Here is a 15,131-nt window from a genome sequence, read left to right as displayed (position 1 = left end):
GGGATACAAGAGTCTACGAACTTACGCCGCAGACAATGTAATAGAGCATGTCAGAAGGCCCTATTAATAATAGACCATCCCCCACTAAGCAAAGCTAACCCCAAAGTTGAATTGATTTGCATTTAATTGAAGTTTATTTGTTCTTTTCTGAATACACAAAAACGGGAGGCGGAGGCAAAAGGCAATCAGCATCCGTTTTAAATTCATTTCCGTTACAAGTTTGCGGGCGAAAATGAGCAGATACTTCAAAGCAAAAGTGCACCGAATTAACAAGCGAGGGCAAAGCGTCCAAGACCCTGTTTGTTCAATACATGCAGCAACGCAAAGTTGTGGGCAGCAAAGACAGGATCGCCATAAATGGGCGACTAAATTGATGTTAACCTCCAATAAACTATTACCTTTCATGCGGATATTATTCCATTTCTGGTGAGAAACAAAAACATTTTACTTGTGGCCATTTTTCATTTATTGTGGCGCAGTAGCCGACGCCGGCAACCACAACCATGCAAATGCAACACACAAAATTTCAAACAGATGGAGTGTAGTGCCTGCTGCCTTATGGCTAAGCCAAAGCCAGATTCGATAGCTGCTCATAGCCTTGATGAAACCGTAACCAGTAACGCATTGATGAAACCGAGAAACCCGATGATTCAGCCAAGTTTTCGGGCGCTGGGCATCGTGGCGGTCGCATCACGCGGAGGTGGGTCTCTAGACATTTATTTTTTAATTTTTAGTGCCAGATAGATGGAAATTAGCAGCCTTGATGAGCTTCTACGCTCATTTCAAATATGTAATTGATTTTAACATAGCTTTATTTGTCAATGAAATACAATGTTTTAAAATTTATTTATTGAGGCAGTCCTTACGGGGGTTTAAGCAATACCGCTTGATCAAACTCTATAATGAAATGTACGGATATAATAAAAAAGATCTGCTCTGCCAGGCTATGCTATTTTTACTCATTTTTAAGACTTTTGCAATGCGTCAAGGAGGTGAACATTTGATATCAACAATTCGTATAAAATTGTCTAATCTTTACTCATTTTTGCAAATAGGTGCGCATAGACAGGGTGATAAAAATAGCATCACCTGCTATTTTTGGTAGCAGTCTTGTCATCCTAGCCCAAGAGCAACATTACAAAACTCTTCGTAAGGCAGAGCATGGTCTTGCAAAAAGAAAGTGAGAAAAATGCAATTGAAGTTTCAGATCATGGTAACTTTTGCTACAGCATAGCTCCAACAATGTAATAAACATCATTTTGAAGCTCTGTTCTTCACAAAAAAAAAAACCACACCAAGTATGTGACAAGGATAATTCTGGAAAGACTGGCGTAAATTTACACGAATACTGTACAAATTTTGAAGGTAAATTAAATTTTCTACTGTTAAACTTCAGAAACTGTATATCCTCTTTCACTTTTTCTCAGTGTCTTTTCATGTGTTGTTCAAACCACGTGTTGTTATTTTTGTGCTGTCAATGAGACTAAAGCACAGCAGCCACCCAGAACTAGACATTGTCCTGCAGTGCACCTCAAACCTACAGCAAGGCTGTAGGTGATATGCACTTTGGTGATGAATGCTTCAGTGACACAAATAGCATCACCTCCTAGATCAAGTCAATACAAATGTAATGATACCAGTCTTGTTATCCCAGCTCAAGAGTAAGATAAAGAAACATCCCGTAAGGAAGAGTGTAATCTCACAAAATAAGAAACTGCACAGCTGCAGGTGGATTTTCATTTGGCGATCAATGCCAGAGTGATACAAACAGCCTCACCTCCTAGACCTATTCATTGCAAATGAAATGATAGCAGTCTTTTCATCCTAATGAAACATAATGAAACACTCCGTAAGGCAGAGCATGATGTCGCAAATAAGATAGAGAAAAATAGATCTAGTTTGTAACTCTTGCTACAGCAAAGCTACAATATAAAAAAGCACCGTGTCACTCTGTTCCTCAAGGGAAAAAAAAAAACAAGAATGCGACCGTACCACAAAAATTACCGGAAAAGCTCTCTGCAAGTAATGAAAACCTTTGCAAACAGCGCTGGAAAACTACACTTTTTGCTGAACTTCACGAACCGTACTTCCTACTTTGCATTACCTTCAACGTCTCTGCAAACTAAAGAAAAGCACAAACATATTGTGCTGCCAACATTTTTTTTTGCAAATAAGACCAAAGCACACCAGCTAGCTAAATCAGGACGTTTCCACGTGGCGCTTCTCGGACTAGGCTTCGTACGTAACAGGAGATCATGGCAGCACCGTTCACGGCGTGTTTCGTCGTTTTTTCGTGCGCTTGCAGTGCGTAAATCGTTGAGGTAAAGGTCTCCAAGCATTGCGGCACGAGACGAAAAGACGTGATGGAATCGCAGTCACTAACTGCAGAGAAAACGCACCCGATTGAAAATATTGCGGCGGCGGACGCGCACATGCAAAAACAAAACGAAAAAAAAAAAAATGGCGACTCAAACGCATCGGCCAATCAGAGACGCGGAACGGGGGGCTTGCCTCGAGCGCGCCTGCTCCTGCCAATCAGCGACTCGTAAACGATCTTCGCGAAATTGGCGGTAAGGTTCGTTCTCCTCATGGGACGCCATTTTGAGATAGCGCAAAATACACACAAAGAAAGCAGTTACAAGTCTAGCCCAAGATGGCCGCCGCCAGCAGTCTGCTTCGAGTGCGGCGCGTGCGCGAAGACCAACCTTTTTAGCCCGATTCTCGGCATTTTGCGGCTCCCGCTGCGTTTACAAAGTCTATTTTAAGATCTTTCCCGACCGAATTCAGCGGTGAAACTTTTAGAGGAGGTGCTTGAAGGTATGGGGACTTCAAAACTGTGTTTTTCCCAAAATGCATTTTTTCACGATTTTCGACCATTTAAAGACCTTAATTCGGGCGGGTTTGGCGCAACAGGGGCGGTTCGGCGCAGGATGGCGCAGCTAAACACGTTTGGCGCTCAATGGCGCAAATAGCGCAACTGTTCCACCACTGCTACTTGTTCATCCTAGTTGAACGATAATACTTTCTTCTTCAGAAGAACTGTCAGTTTGAAAAGTTGGTATTGGTTCATTCCTTTTAATTTGCAACAATCACACGCAAAAAAAAAAAAAAAAAAAAAAAAGTGGTGCACAGGAACTACACTTCCACTGAAATCGCAAGCTCCTCGCCATTTGGATCAATACATTTCCCAGCAGGGCTGTATGCAGATTACAACGGGGGGGGGGGGGGGGGGGGCATCACTTTCCACAAGCGTGCCAGGACAAAAATAATAATAACAAAAAGATGTCCCCAAAGGAATCTGAACCACCGTATTCAAGTGGTGCGCAGTGTGACGCTCTAGATTATTCGGCCACGACGCAGCAGGTGACCCTACTCGAATGCCGCGGACACAAAGCTGAGGCTTAGCTTACCGTATTTTCCGGTGTACAAGTCGAGTTTTTTTTCTTTTTAGGAAACTTTTGTTGGTGCGTCTTATCCACTGGTGCGACTTATGTATGGAAGAAATTCGGTTCGTGGCGGCCGCACTTGAAAAGGTGCCTGTGTGCTGCGTGATGTCAACGCATGTTAAGAGAGACAGTTCTATGGTCTAAATGAATCCGAAGCCCACCGCTATGGCGTTTCTACAGCCCATATGTTGCTTCGGGACGTTAAAGCAAACAATTCACGGCTTTTTCTAGTCAAAAACATGATAATGGCCTGGGACAACCACGTGCCACCTTCTGCCACGCGCAGTAACTACAGTTCAGAATAAATTCAAAGTAACATCAAATTGGGTTGCAAAAACAAAATGCAGCTTACAAATATTAGAGAGAGTGTTACTCTGAAGGAGGTAAATGTGCTGCTAATTTTGAAAATGACAGCTTGCTGATAAGTTTCAATTTTCGGGCCGCTTCCATTCGCGTCACTTCTGTCCGCCATGACACCTTTTTTGCGCTGATTTACGAAGACAGGACGCATGACGCGCACGACATTTGAAGAGGTGGCCAAATGGGTCTCAGACTCTTGGTACTCCATTTCTACAAAAACAGTTGAAGCTGGGTTCATAAAGGCCGAACTGATCCTGCCCGCGAGTGGTGACGATGTTGGCGACGAAGACACCAGTGAGTCGGACGACGACAACGATGCACCGGCGGACCTCCCACTTGAAGTTGCTGAATTATTGTTAGCGAGTCGGGGGAAGAAGGCTTTGATGGTTTTGCCTGAATGCTGCACATGCCATCTGTGTGCATCAATAAGCAGGGTGTCTAGCAAATGGCCTAATTCAATTTCCCTGACTTTTCCATGTTTTCGATGACCACTTTATACGAAATGCCCTGACCTATACAACAGGCGCCATTCGGTGGAAATGGACCTTGAAGCATATAAAAAAGTCCCCCGCATTTCCCAGAGGGGGAGAATGTGAAAGTGCGAATGCACGGTTGTCGGCCCGCTTGCGGCGCTTGCGCTCGGCACCCGCAGCCCACCGCCTCGCCGCCTTCTCTTCCATCGGGTTTGTAGTATCACGTGTACACCACGCAGTTATCAAGCCGCTAGAACGCCGCTAAGTCGCCAACGCAACGCCGCTGACGACGTAGTTTGAATGCGTTAAAGATATAAGGAGCGTTCCTAACTCTGAAATCAGCGTGGCTTCCGTGGCTTAGTCGGTAGAGCGTCGCGCTGCGGCCGCAACGTCCTCGGATCGAAACCGGGCGCCGGATGCTGTTATTTTTTTATATAGTGTAGTGGCCTGGCTGGCGCGCCGAGAGAGGGTGTTGCGAGCTGGAGAGTAGGCGAGGGGGGAGAGGAGGCGCTACGCGAGCGCCCTCACGCGTCGGAAATCCGGCGCCGTTGCTAGGCACGCTAGCTAGCTCCGTTGCTAGGCTGCGGACGGACGGACGGCGGTGGACGCGTGATTCAGGGTCGCTTAAGAAGTGCATTCGCACTTGAAAGCGTAGAGAAAACACATTCTATCATAGGGAAAAACATTTGTTGCAAGTGCCCTAACTCTCAAAATGCACTTTGATTAACTTCAGTTTGTTTGCTCAGTTTGAGGTTTGCTTGCCTTCAGTTACGGCTTCAGAGAGTTCATTACATCTTGCGGGATAGAAGCTTCAAGTTGTGCTTCAGCGAGCACCTTTTGCTTTTTTTCTTGATTGTCCTGGCTCGACATGCAACGTGAACCGCATGGTGCGTTTCTGCACGCGATTCAGGCGCTTCGGCGTTGCACGTGCGGCAGCTTCTGCCTCGTTCAGAAAATGACACGCGTCACGCGCGGCAGTGGGAGGAACCTGACGACTTGCGCCAATGGGGAGCCACGCGCCTCATGGCGGCAGTTTTGAAGCTCTCGAAACAGCCGGCTGGCTCCGCCAGAGATGTTTAGACTTACCATCTCGGTAGGTATTGCATGGGCGCTTTCACTAACAGCGCGGATGATGTTTAATAGTACCGTTTTCGCCCACATTATAAGCTCCTTTACCTCATAAGCAACTTCGTGCGTGTCTTGTGCGGCATTTTAGAGAGCGCTTAGAAGCGGTCGCTCGAACTCCCGTCACCACTTCGCGGTCGAAGCCGCCGCCATGTTGCCGCCACCGGCAGCACCGCACGCAGTGTGCGGGTGGTTCCGCGGCAGCATCAGCGCGCCTGTGACGTGCGCGGAGAGTTTTCCCGATCAGAAAACGCCCCATACTGCTCACGCTAAACCATGTCGTGTTCCTTTTTGATTATGTAATTCTGGCTCCTGATGTCATAAGAAAGAAGTTCTTTCAAGATTAGCTCCCAAAAAGCGCTGCCTTTTAAAATTCGATGGAGGAAAAAAAAAAAAAAAAAAAAAAAAAAAAAAAAAAAAAGGTGTGTTGTGCGTGCAATTTGGGCACCACCTACATCGTCCCTCTGCGTAAGTGCACCCAGCAACCTAAGCTGCGAGCTGCAAAAACTGCACGGCGAGTTTCTGCACGCGATTTGTGCGCAGTATTTTCACGGCTGCACAAGCAAGTGCGTTTGTGCCTTGAGTAGCATTTTAACGCTTAGAAGCGGTCGTTGTAGCGGAGCTACCGCACTACTCCGCGGCCGGTGCTGCCGCCATGTTGCCAGCTCCTGCCGCCCGGGACGTACCGTGCGTGTGGTTTCTGCAGTTTTATGCGGTTCACGCTTTTGTTGCGTGCGAACATGTAGCGTTCGGTAACTTCTTGGGGGCCAACACTGGTTTACCCTATTCCAAAACTGTGTGGGCAGGCCCCAAAGTGGTTTTCCCTGACTGGTACTACAGTCGAATCCCGCTACAACGAAATTGACGGGACGTGCGAAAAATTTCGTTGAAGCGAAAATTCGTTGAGGCGAAATCTGCCCCAACACACCACGGAAAGGCCAGAAAAATAGCCCCATACGTTTCCGCAACATTGGCAGCATAATACAATGTTTAGAAAAAGGAGTGACGCGCAAGAACTCATGTTTATTTGGATAATAAACATACCAATGGTTATCTGTCTTTTTACCACCCAAAGAACGCGTTAGTTACGGAGGGGGTGAAGATATGCAGGCGCAAAACGTATCGCGCAAAACAACAAGGCGTGCCCACCGAGCTGATTACTTGCAGATAACTGCTAGGCAGTCGGAAGCCCCCCTCTCGCTAGTGGCAGGAGCAGTGCCATTATCGTATCCTCCGACAGGGCACGGCAGCTACTGACCTTGGCAGGCAAGACGCGCGCGCTTGCATTTAACATGACCGCGCGCCCGCGACTAAGATAGGATGACTAGGCTTCAAGACCAAACACGCAAACATGATTTTTGCTCTTGGTTATGGAGAATGGTAGAAGGAAAACGGCAAGGACAGCTGCTCACAACGCATACATGACGGCACCACGCCAGCAGCGGAGCACATTCATGCAATTTCAACTGGATACGGATTGGCTGTAGCTCTGGGGCTCCGCCTTGGCGAAGCGGGCCTGCGCCTCGTGTAAAGACGGCCAGCCACATCGTTATCACCATCAAGCAATGGCATGCGCCTATGAGTTATTTTTTGTTTTGTTTTGGGTGGCGGTGTGATCGCAACGCGCATGTTTTCGGTGAAACTAAGCGCCCTGAATGTATAAAAAGTTAAAGAGTTAAAAGTTGCTTATTTTATTGTAAAATAATTGTTCGAACCCAGCCCAAATCATCTAAAATTTCGTTGAAGCGAAAGCAAGCCAGACAAATGGTTCGTTGTGGCGAGGACTTTGTTGCATTGACTTCTATGGCTAGCTGACGGGGAATTGGAAATATTTCGTTGAAGCGGAAATTTCGTTGAAGCGGCATTCGTTGTAGCGGGGTTCGACTGTACTTGATTGAAGAATTCCCTGACAATTTCCTGAATTTTCCTGGTGGCTCAAAATTCCACGACTTTTCCCTGTTTTCCCGGTCGCTAGACACCCTGATAAACCATTTTTGAGAAGTTAGTACTGTCTAGACTTTGGACGGTATATGCACGTGTCTAGTACTGCTTACCGGGGAATGCGTTGAGGCATGGTGGCCGCTGCAACCATGTACCTTCGCTGCTGCACTTTCTAACGAGCGGATCCTCTGTGATTTTACCTGATTAAAAAGTGCGTCTTGTACACCGGTGTGTCTTGTACACTGGTGCGACCTACATAAGTTTTTTTTTTCAGAAAAACTGTCGTTTTTAGGGGGGTGTGACTTATACAAAGGTGCGACTTATAGACCGGAAAATACGGTATGTTTTGCACCGAAAAAGTTTTTTATATTGTCTCTGATCCCCAGAGACTGCGTTATTCAGCCACGAAGTAAGATCGCAAATTTTTAGCTTGAAAACAGATCACACATCCACCCGTCGAAAGGGGAAGGGGAGGGGGGGGGGGAGAAAAAAAAAAAGAGAAAAAGCTCTTTGTACTTTTGTTCTGTGCTTTACAAAAGAAACATTGGTGGATTTTAATTCTTCATTTCCAAGATTAAACTGAGTAACTCTTCTTGTGGGCTTAACGTGCCTTACAATTTCTACAAGCGTGCCAGCTGTGCAAGCAAAGCAGCTTCAGTTCAGCAAAGTCAGCGAAGCGTTGCCAGCCACGAAATATGGGTTGCATACATAGTGTGAAGGTACGTTTGCTTTGTTGAACTTACAAACTTATTACTCTCTACGAACTAACAAAATGGAGATACATCCATCACAGCCCAAATCTTGTCGGGGCCTACTGGCCACCTTGATCAACGAGCCTGTCATACTATGGCAACTTTGAGTCGGTCGCTGTGTTCGCATCGTCGTCGGAGTAATATGACAAGGCGACCTCTGGATTTCGCGTGCCAGCAGGTTGTTGTCATCGGTGGTGTGAATGCCTGGTGTGACTGCAACGGGACACAGAATGGGGCGTTCATGGATGGTGCCGTGGCAGACAGCTCCCGATTTGTTCACTCCCATTTTAGGGTAGGCGTGTGTCGACAGAAACAAAACTTTCACCCTTCATGTTATGGTTTGCCCGACAGTTGCGTTTTGTAGAACGTACTGCACTTTGTTTTCTGCGTTGGGGCCGAACCCGGCCGCATGCTTTCACAACACCGGCTCAGTTACACCGTTGGACAGCAGTGGGATCACCGCAGAGCGGACCGGCCGACCCCTGCCAGGGTCATGGGCATGCGCAGTAGCGCTGGGAAAGAGGCGGGTTGCCTCTGGCGTGCCCCCTAGCGTGTAATTCCTTTTTCGTTCTTATTTTGCCACTGCCACAGTAGTGCCAATCTTTGAAGCTTTTCTGGCCCAAACGGGCAATTACAGTTGGTCGTCTGCTATGCCAATAATATGCCAATACCACTGGCACTCTTTCGGCTGCTACTCGATCCTAACGTGCATGTAATTTTGGGACATATTTTCTGGAATAAATGTGTGCATTAGAATCGAGTAATTATGTTAGCCATTACTGTAATATCACTTTCGTTTTATGCCACAAGAAACAACTGGTCTCACTAGTACCACAGGGTCGACGCATCTCTCCTCCCCTATGGAGGGCACCACTTTTTAATGGCAATGACAACAAAGCCAAGATCAACATATAAAGGAGCTCACTTGCCATCAAGCCACAACCAAGCCCCACTGAGACAAAACTAAAAAGACTGTACTGTGCTTGTCAAGTAAAAAACAAGACACTGAAGTTTTCTGGGTGACTGCAGAATAGTAAAAAGTGCACACTACAATGCGTGTCTCTAGCAGATGACCGCATCATCAGTTCCAGCATCCGTGTCCAAGGTAAACGGTGTGTATGATGCAAGAATCTCACACGAGCAAATGGCCAGAACGTTGTCATGCAACGGATCACTTTGACCGCAGTGCTGCTGCAAAAGGAGAGGGGGCAACCTGCAGGGAGTGATTACTTAGAAGCAAAGCTTTTGCACTTCCTCCAAAGTTTGACTTGCTGTTTGCCAGATAAACAGTGACAAAGTTTCCACTAAAACCAATTTTCCCCAGAGCTTTATGAATTCTGATGTAGCCATACCAGCTGCAACTGCATTCTTGAAGTGCAGCTAATATGCCTTTCAAAAGCAACTGTTGCGTAGAAAGCGTCGCATCACCTGCACTTTTTCCTTTGCTTTGTGAGCACCGTGGGAACTGTGGAGAATATAAGAACCTCAGTTTTACAGCTGGTGTCTGGCCATCTGACAGAGGCATAGCACCGCGGCATGGCTGCAGTCCACAGCATATCACATGCCCACGAGTAAGGGCACCACCAAAACCTCCAGTCACCTGGTCCCTTCCCTTCATGCCTCGTTTGCACGTGGTTAGGCTTCACCATCGTGGCCAGCGGCGTGGTCCCGTGCTCCTAGCTTCCTCACTGGCCACACGTGGTGCGCCGGAGGATGGATCCTCGTTGGTCTCCCACCGACACCCTCTGTCCCAGAAGAACCCCTCTCCACTGAGCCTTATTTGGGCGCGTCCGATCTTTTCCGCGGAGAGTCAACCGGCGATTCGGTTGCTGTCGGTCAGTTCAGGAGTGCCTACTCGCATGGCCATGATGAACGAGAACCCAATCGGCTCCACGGGGAACTTTGCTCTCAGATTCTGTATTGACCAGTCGCCGGGAAGTCCCTCTTCCCACAGCTGCGCTGACAGATATCAAAGTCCGAGTCCCTCCGGCTTGAGTCGTGTGAGCGACAGTCGCGTTGTCTGGAATGTACCCTGTATTTGCCAGGCAATAAAGCCTTGCTTGAATTGCAGGAGTCTGTCTACCGAGTGCGTGTATCCAAACCCATGCATGAGTCTTCGGATTCCACTGGGGCTAGTGTATGGCTGGTAGTATTTTCTTTAGCAAAGCTAGCCAAGGTTTTCTTTATCCCGTACACTAGCCCACAAGTTACCTTAGTGCGCACTGTGGTAGAAACACCTTCACTAATATTGTGGCAAAAGCACTAGACAAGTGCAACGAAACTATATCAGGAAACAAGAAAACGGGATGTTTTTATGACTACTGGGCAGCACCATACGCATAATATGAGCCATGCCATAACCTTACCAAAAAGATATCTGAACAGCTTGTTTACTATTCATAAAGCAGCGCTTTTAAGTTCCCCTTCCATTTCTCCTTGAAAATGGCCAAACACTGCCAGGAAACTTACACCTGTCACTCACAATGCTGAAGTCCACAAAAGCGACGGCGAGCTTCACTTTTACGTTACAAAGACCAGATCAGTGCCCCCCCCCCCCCCGTGCCAGTGGTTCTTACCAGCGATCGGGTCCATGGAGTCTCTGTTGTTGGGTGACAAGGCAGAGAGGCCTCCGGTGGAGGAAAACTGCATTTGCGAGCGTCGTGCTCGAGCACTGCTCATTCCCCTGCCAGCCGGGTGAGGGATCCTGCGCACGTGCCTCGACCCCGAGGGCTCATCCTGCGCCAAGACCGTGAGAAGGCCCCACACCTGACAAATCCTTCCACTGGAGGACACCAGAAGAGAATGTCTACTTTTACCTCCCCACTACTGCGAGTCAAAGCAGCCGAGAGTTTAGTTGAATGCCGACTCAGTTGCCCGCCTGCCCTGCTGCCATTTGCATCCAAGAAACACTATGTAACGTCCCTTGCTAGTAGTAATTGTGGCTGCATTGCGCGCAGTAAAACCTGGTCATAACCAAACAGACAGGGGAGCCAGGTTTAGTTTTATAACAATAGCCCCCACACACCAAAAATTTTCAATGGGGCATTAAAACTACTTCATTACAAACGTGACTGTACTGTTTACAAAAACCAGAGGGTTAGGAATTCAGCCCACCAAACATACCTCGCGGTGCAGATACAATACAAATGGCTGATGATATAAAAATACTTGGCATTATTTTTCCAAGCACCTAACTTGGAATGAACTTAATTACTTTCAATCCAAAAAAATATCCTCTTCAGCTGGTATATTTGCAACAACAAGATTACTTGTATATTTGCTCCTTTAATACTGCAGTACCGTTCGGTATACAACTAGAGCCACAAACCTGTTTGCCTGCATTCACTCCGGAAGAAAATCAATCGCTCCATAGAAACTGTGCCATATTGTTCTCGCACAAAACATCTCTGATGTTCCCCATCTCCAATCCATTACCTCCATTTGCTTTTGAGCATCAGCTCCAGCTGCTGAGCATACAAGTGCATTTTTGTGCACACTGTCACGCACTACACCAGATACGGCGAGCAATCCCGTACGATGCAAGACAAACAGAGCTCGGCCCGTGTCAGCCAAAACTTGTATTTACCATTTCCGACCGTAAATTGTATTGGAAAGGATAACGACATAACGAGGATTTTCCTGTTTACTCGAAAACCTATTCTCAGCCTCTCCCTGCCTACTCAGCAGTGCAACTTGTTGGCAATTGGATAATGGGCGGGTTTTTGCGCAGGTGCAGTGTGCGAATATCTGTTTCGTTTAGGCTTTGGCCCAACAGGTGAGTGCCAATACATTTGCTGTGCTCGGGGGTACGTACTTGGTTGATGTGCGAGTACACAGGAATTCACGCCATGTGGTTGTGCCTGACTCCGACAAGAGTCAGGCACAACCACATTGCAAGAACAGTGTATTTAGATTCTCAGCACCGTAATCTATCGATAGAGGCCAACTTGTTTGTACTCTTTAGTGTCCTTTTAACAAGCTTATACCCTTGTCACACGGCAAATCTAATGTCATTCAAACTGAATGACATTAGCTGTAAATGACATTCGGCTCGGCCGTGCGGTTCTACACGGCGGAACAAATGTCATTTGGTTGTGATAGCGGTGACGATTAGCGAGCTCGCAAAACCGCAAAATTACATTTTAAGCGCATCTAGAATGTTTTCACACGTAATATTAAAAAAAAAACGTAACAAAGGAATATTTTTTTCAATAAAAACAAGAAAACCACCGATTTAGGTGACATCAGTAGACATCACAAGCCGAGACAAGTCTGCAAAAAATCCGGATTAGGGTAGCGCATGCACTGGGGACGAGAGTTTCTTTTTTGTTAGTATTGCTGGTCTTTCTTTATTAGAACAACAATACAAAAAAGAAAATATTAGTTTACTGAGAGTTTTTAGAAACAGTATTCTTTGGTTTGTTACTGAATTTTTCTGTCGAGGGACGCGCTACTGCTGTCGAGGCTACTCATTCGGCCGCCAACTGAGGTGTAACTGAGATCCGGGACCTCAGTTAGCCGGTAAATGTCATTCGCCTTGAATGTCATTCGGTATTCTCGTGTAGCGCCGAATTAATGACATTTACAGCGAATGACATTTGCTGTAAATGTCATTAGATCTGCCGTGTGACAGGGGTACTAGCTGATGACGATCCCCAGTGCAATTTTTCATTACACTGTCATCCTATTTCATGCATGTGTAAATTGGTTTTCGCCAATAACTCCGTTCTCGTAGGTGGTGACAAGTTTAAGCTGCTGCAGCACATGTCGATTCGTGCGCATGTCGCCCACCGTAAAGGTAGTTGCTTGCGGCGGCTGTGCACGAAGCGTTTCTGCCTGAAGAAAGCGCTTTGCGCTTTTCAGCGCTATCTATTTCTTGTAAACGATGTGCCATATCCACAAACTCGGCAAAGCTTGTGCTACAGATGGCAGAGATCGGCCTTCGTACTTTCAATGATACACCGTGCCTGAGAGTTGCTCGCAAAGACGACCACCCGAACCACCCAACCACCACCACCAGCTTCCCCCAGATCCAAAATGGTGATCGGCTTGAGCATTTGGTGGAACCTGCCAGTAGTGGCGCTGCAGTCTTCAGCACCAGCTGCATCCCAGAGGCTACGTCAATGTTAGTTTGAGTGGCAACAAGGAATCACAAGCAAACAAGAAAGAAAAAAGATCTGTTTTGCATGTTTATATGGCCCTGCTTATGCAGAGGTGCAGTATTTGGTATACGATGTCGTGAAAATTTACTGTAGCGATTGCACAAGTGAAATTTCAACTTTTGGCACCCTACTTAAGCTGCCCCTTTAAAGGAGCCATGAAGAGAAAATGCAAGTTGGTTTTATTCGAAAGATTTTGTGTTTTTATAGTGCCCCCAGCGCTTGTCCGGATACAAACGGTGCTTTATTCACTGAGAAATTAAACAATTTAGGTTAAAATTCTGATTTTCCCGCTCAATCGTGCGTTTTCGTGGTCCCAAGTGACATCACTGAAACCGACCGCTCTGCAGCCTAGAGTACCTTCATTCACGCATCCGCCGTACAGGGTAGAGACACGTAACGCTGGCGCCGCCATGTTCGGTTGCTCGCTCGCCGCCGAAGCAAGTCATTGTGTCAAAACCGCGCTAAAATTATCGCCGCAACGCGGTTTACTGAAGAAGTTTGAATCATATTGTCTGTTTCGCGTTGCTAGGTCTCGTGGGAAACGAAAAGAATAACGCGTTGAGCCCGTTGGCCCAATTGCGGCGGCACGGGACCGTTCAAAGGTTGTCTCCACCCTGTACAGCGGTGTTGGTTTGTTCCCGCGCTTCTTTACGTTCCGTAACCTAGATGGCGCCACCATACCGTGGCAAGCGTTTGGTTTGTTTTTGCCCGCATTTAAACCTGGCTTGTTTTTGTTCTGGGAGAAAATATTCGTTCCCTGAAACAGTGCTCGCTCGACAAATGGGGTCACGTAAGACACCGTTGCTTGCGTCAATCGGCCAGTGTCGTCTGAGACAACCCCAAGCCCCGTAGTGCTGTGCAGCTAAACCAAGCATTCTGTGCGCAGTACGAACAGCAGAACGCATCAGTACTTCTATGTTTACATGTGCTTTCGTAACTTCCACTGTTTGTCCCATCATTCTTATTGCTTTGTAAAGAATGTGCCCTAAATTTAAGCGCAAATCGCTCGTTCGTCTAGTTTGTAAGCTCTACCTAATTTTCGTCTGCTTCTGCCAGCCTCCGCCAATCGCAGAGCTTAGCTCATGTGACATCATAGGTTCTGTTGCGGGAAATGAGCTGGTGGGTCGCATGACCATTCCCGTTTTTCCTAATTATGTAGCTTATTTGAGCGAAGTTTACGTTAAAAGTGGTGTCAGTATGATTCTAACGAGACAATCTTTTGAATGAACCAAACTTGTGTTTTCTCTTCATGGCTCCTTTAATTAACAAGCCAGTGCCACGACCAACACAGGCAGCAGTCGTCTTCGCAGCCCAAGGACACGTCCGCATGGTGGCAGACCAACACTGGTGCATTAATCGATTGCGGGCTGATACAGACGGTGCACCGAGGGTGCCCCAAAAGTTCAGCGTTCAGATTAAAAGGGCACTGAACTGAGTTTGTCCCGATATCACTTGTGGATGCAAAATGCAAAGTAACGTACATAGCCCACTGTTTGTTTTGTAGAAGCTACAGCCTTTATTCTTTTGTGATGGGTGACACAAGACAAAACAACACGTAACGTTTTTACCATTAAGAAAGCTTTCCCGCCTCACTCGGCACTGGAAAAACTCCCTCAAAACACTTGTGGACAGTTGCTACACTCCCTACATTGATTTGATTATGAGGTTTAACGTGCCGACACTACACAGGCGATGAGGCGCGCTGTAGTGGAGGGCTTCTCCGGATTTACATTCCCCACTGCTGTCCTTGCTTCACACTGGAAGTGCATACAAGCGATGCTTACCTTCTACACAGCATGGTGGCTTTTTAGCAAAATATGCTTCCCCAAGGGTGCAACCAATTCCCCAATACACTGTCCCTATGGTTGCCGA

General features: G+C 47.0%; 1 protein-coding gene across 2 annotated transcripts in view; it reads right to left on the bottom strand.

Annotated features, from left to right (window-relative positions):
- LOC144156356 (E3 ubiquitin-protein ligase KCMF1-like) overlaps positions 1-15,131 on the bottom strand; it is a 48,940-nt gene that overhangs the window by 13,897 nt on the left and 19,912 nt on the right. For both annotated transcript variants that reach the window (XM_077688360.1, XM_077688359.1), the window contains exon 5: positions 10,674-10,833. In XM_077688360.1, the coding sequence (XP_077544486.1) occupies positions 10,674-10,833 (160 nt within the window). The remainder of the gene's footprint in view (positions 1-10,673; positions 10,834-15,131) is intronic.

This window comes from Haemaphysalis longicornis, unplaced genomic scaffold, assembly GCF_048455015.1.
Source record: "Haemaphysalis longicornis isolate Haplotype H1 unplaced genomic scaffold, Haemaphysalis longicornis Haplotype H1 scaffold_1, whole genome shotgun sequence".
NCBI lineage: Eukaryota > Metazoa > Arthropoda > Arachnida > Ixodida > Ixodidae > Haemaphysalis > Haemaphysalis longicornis.
This window is presented reverse-complemented; position numbering and strand designations above follow the sequence as displayed.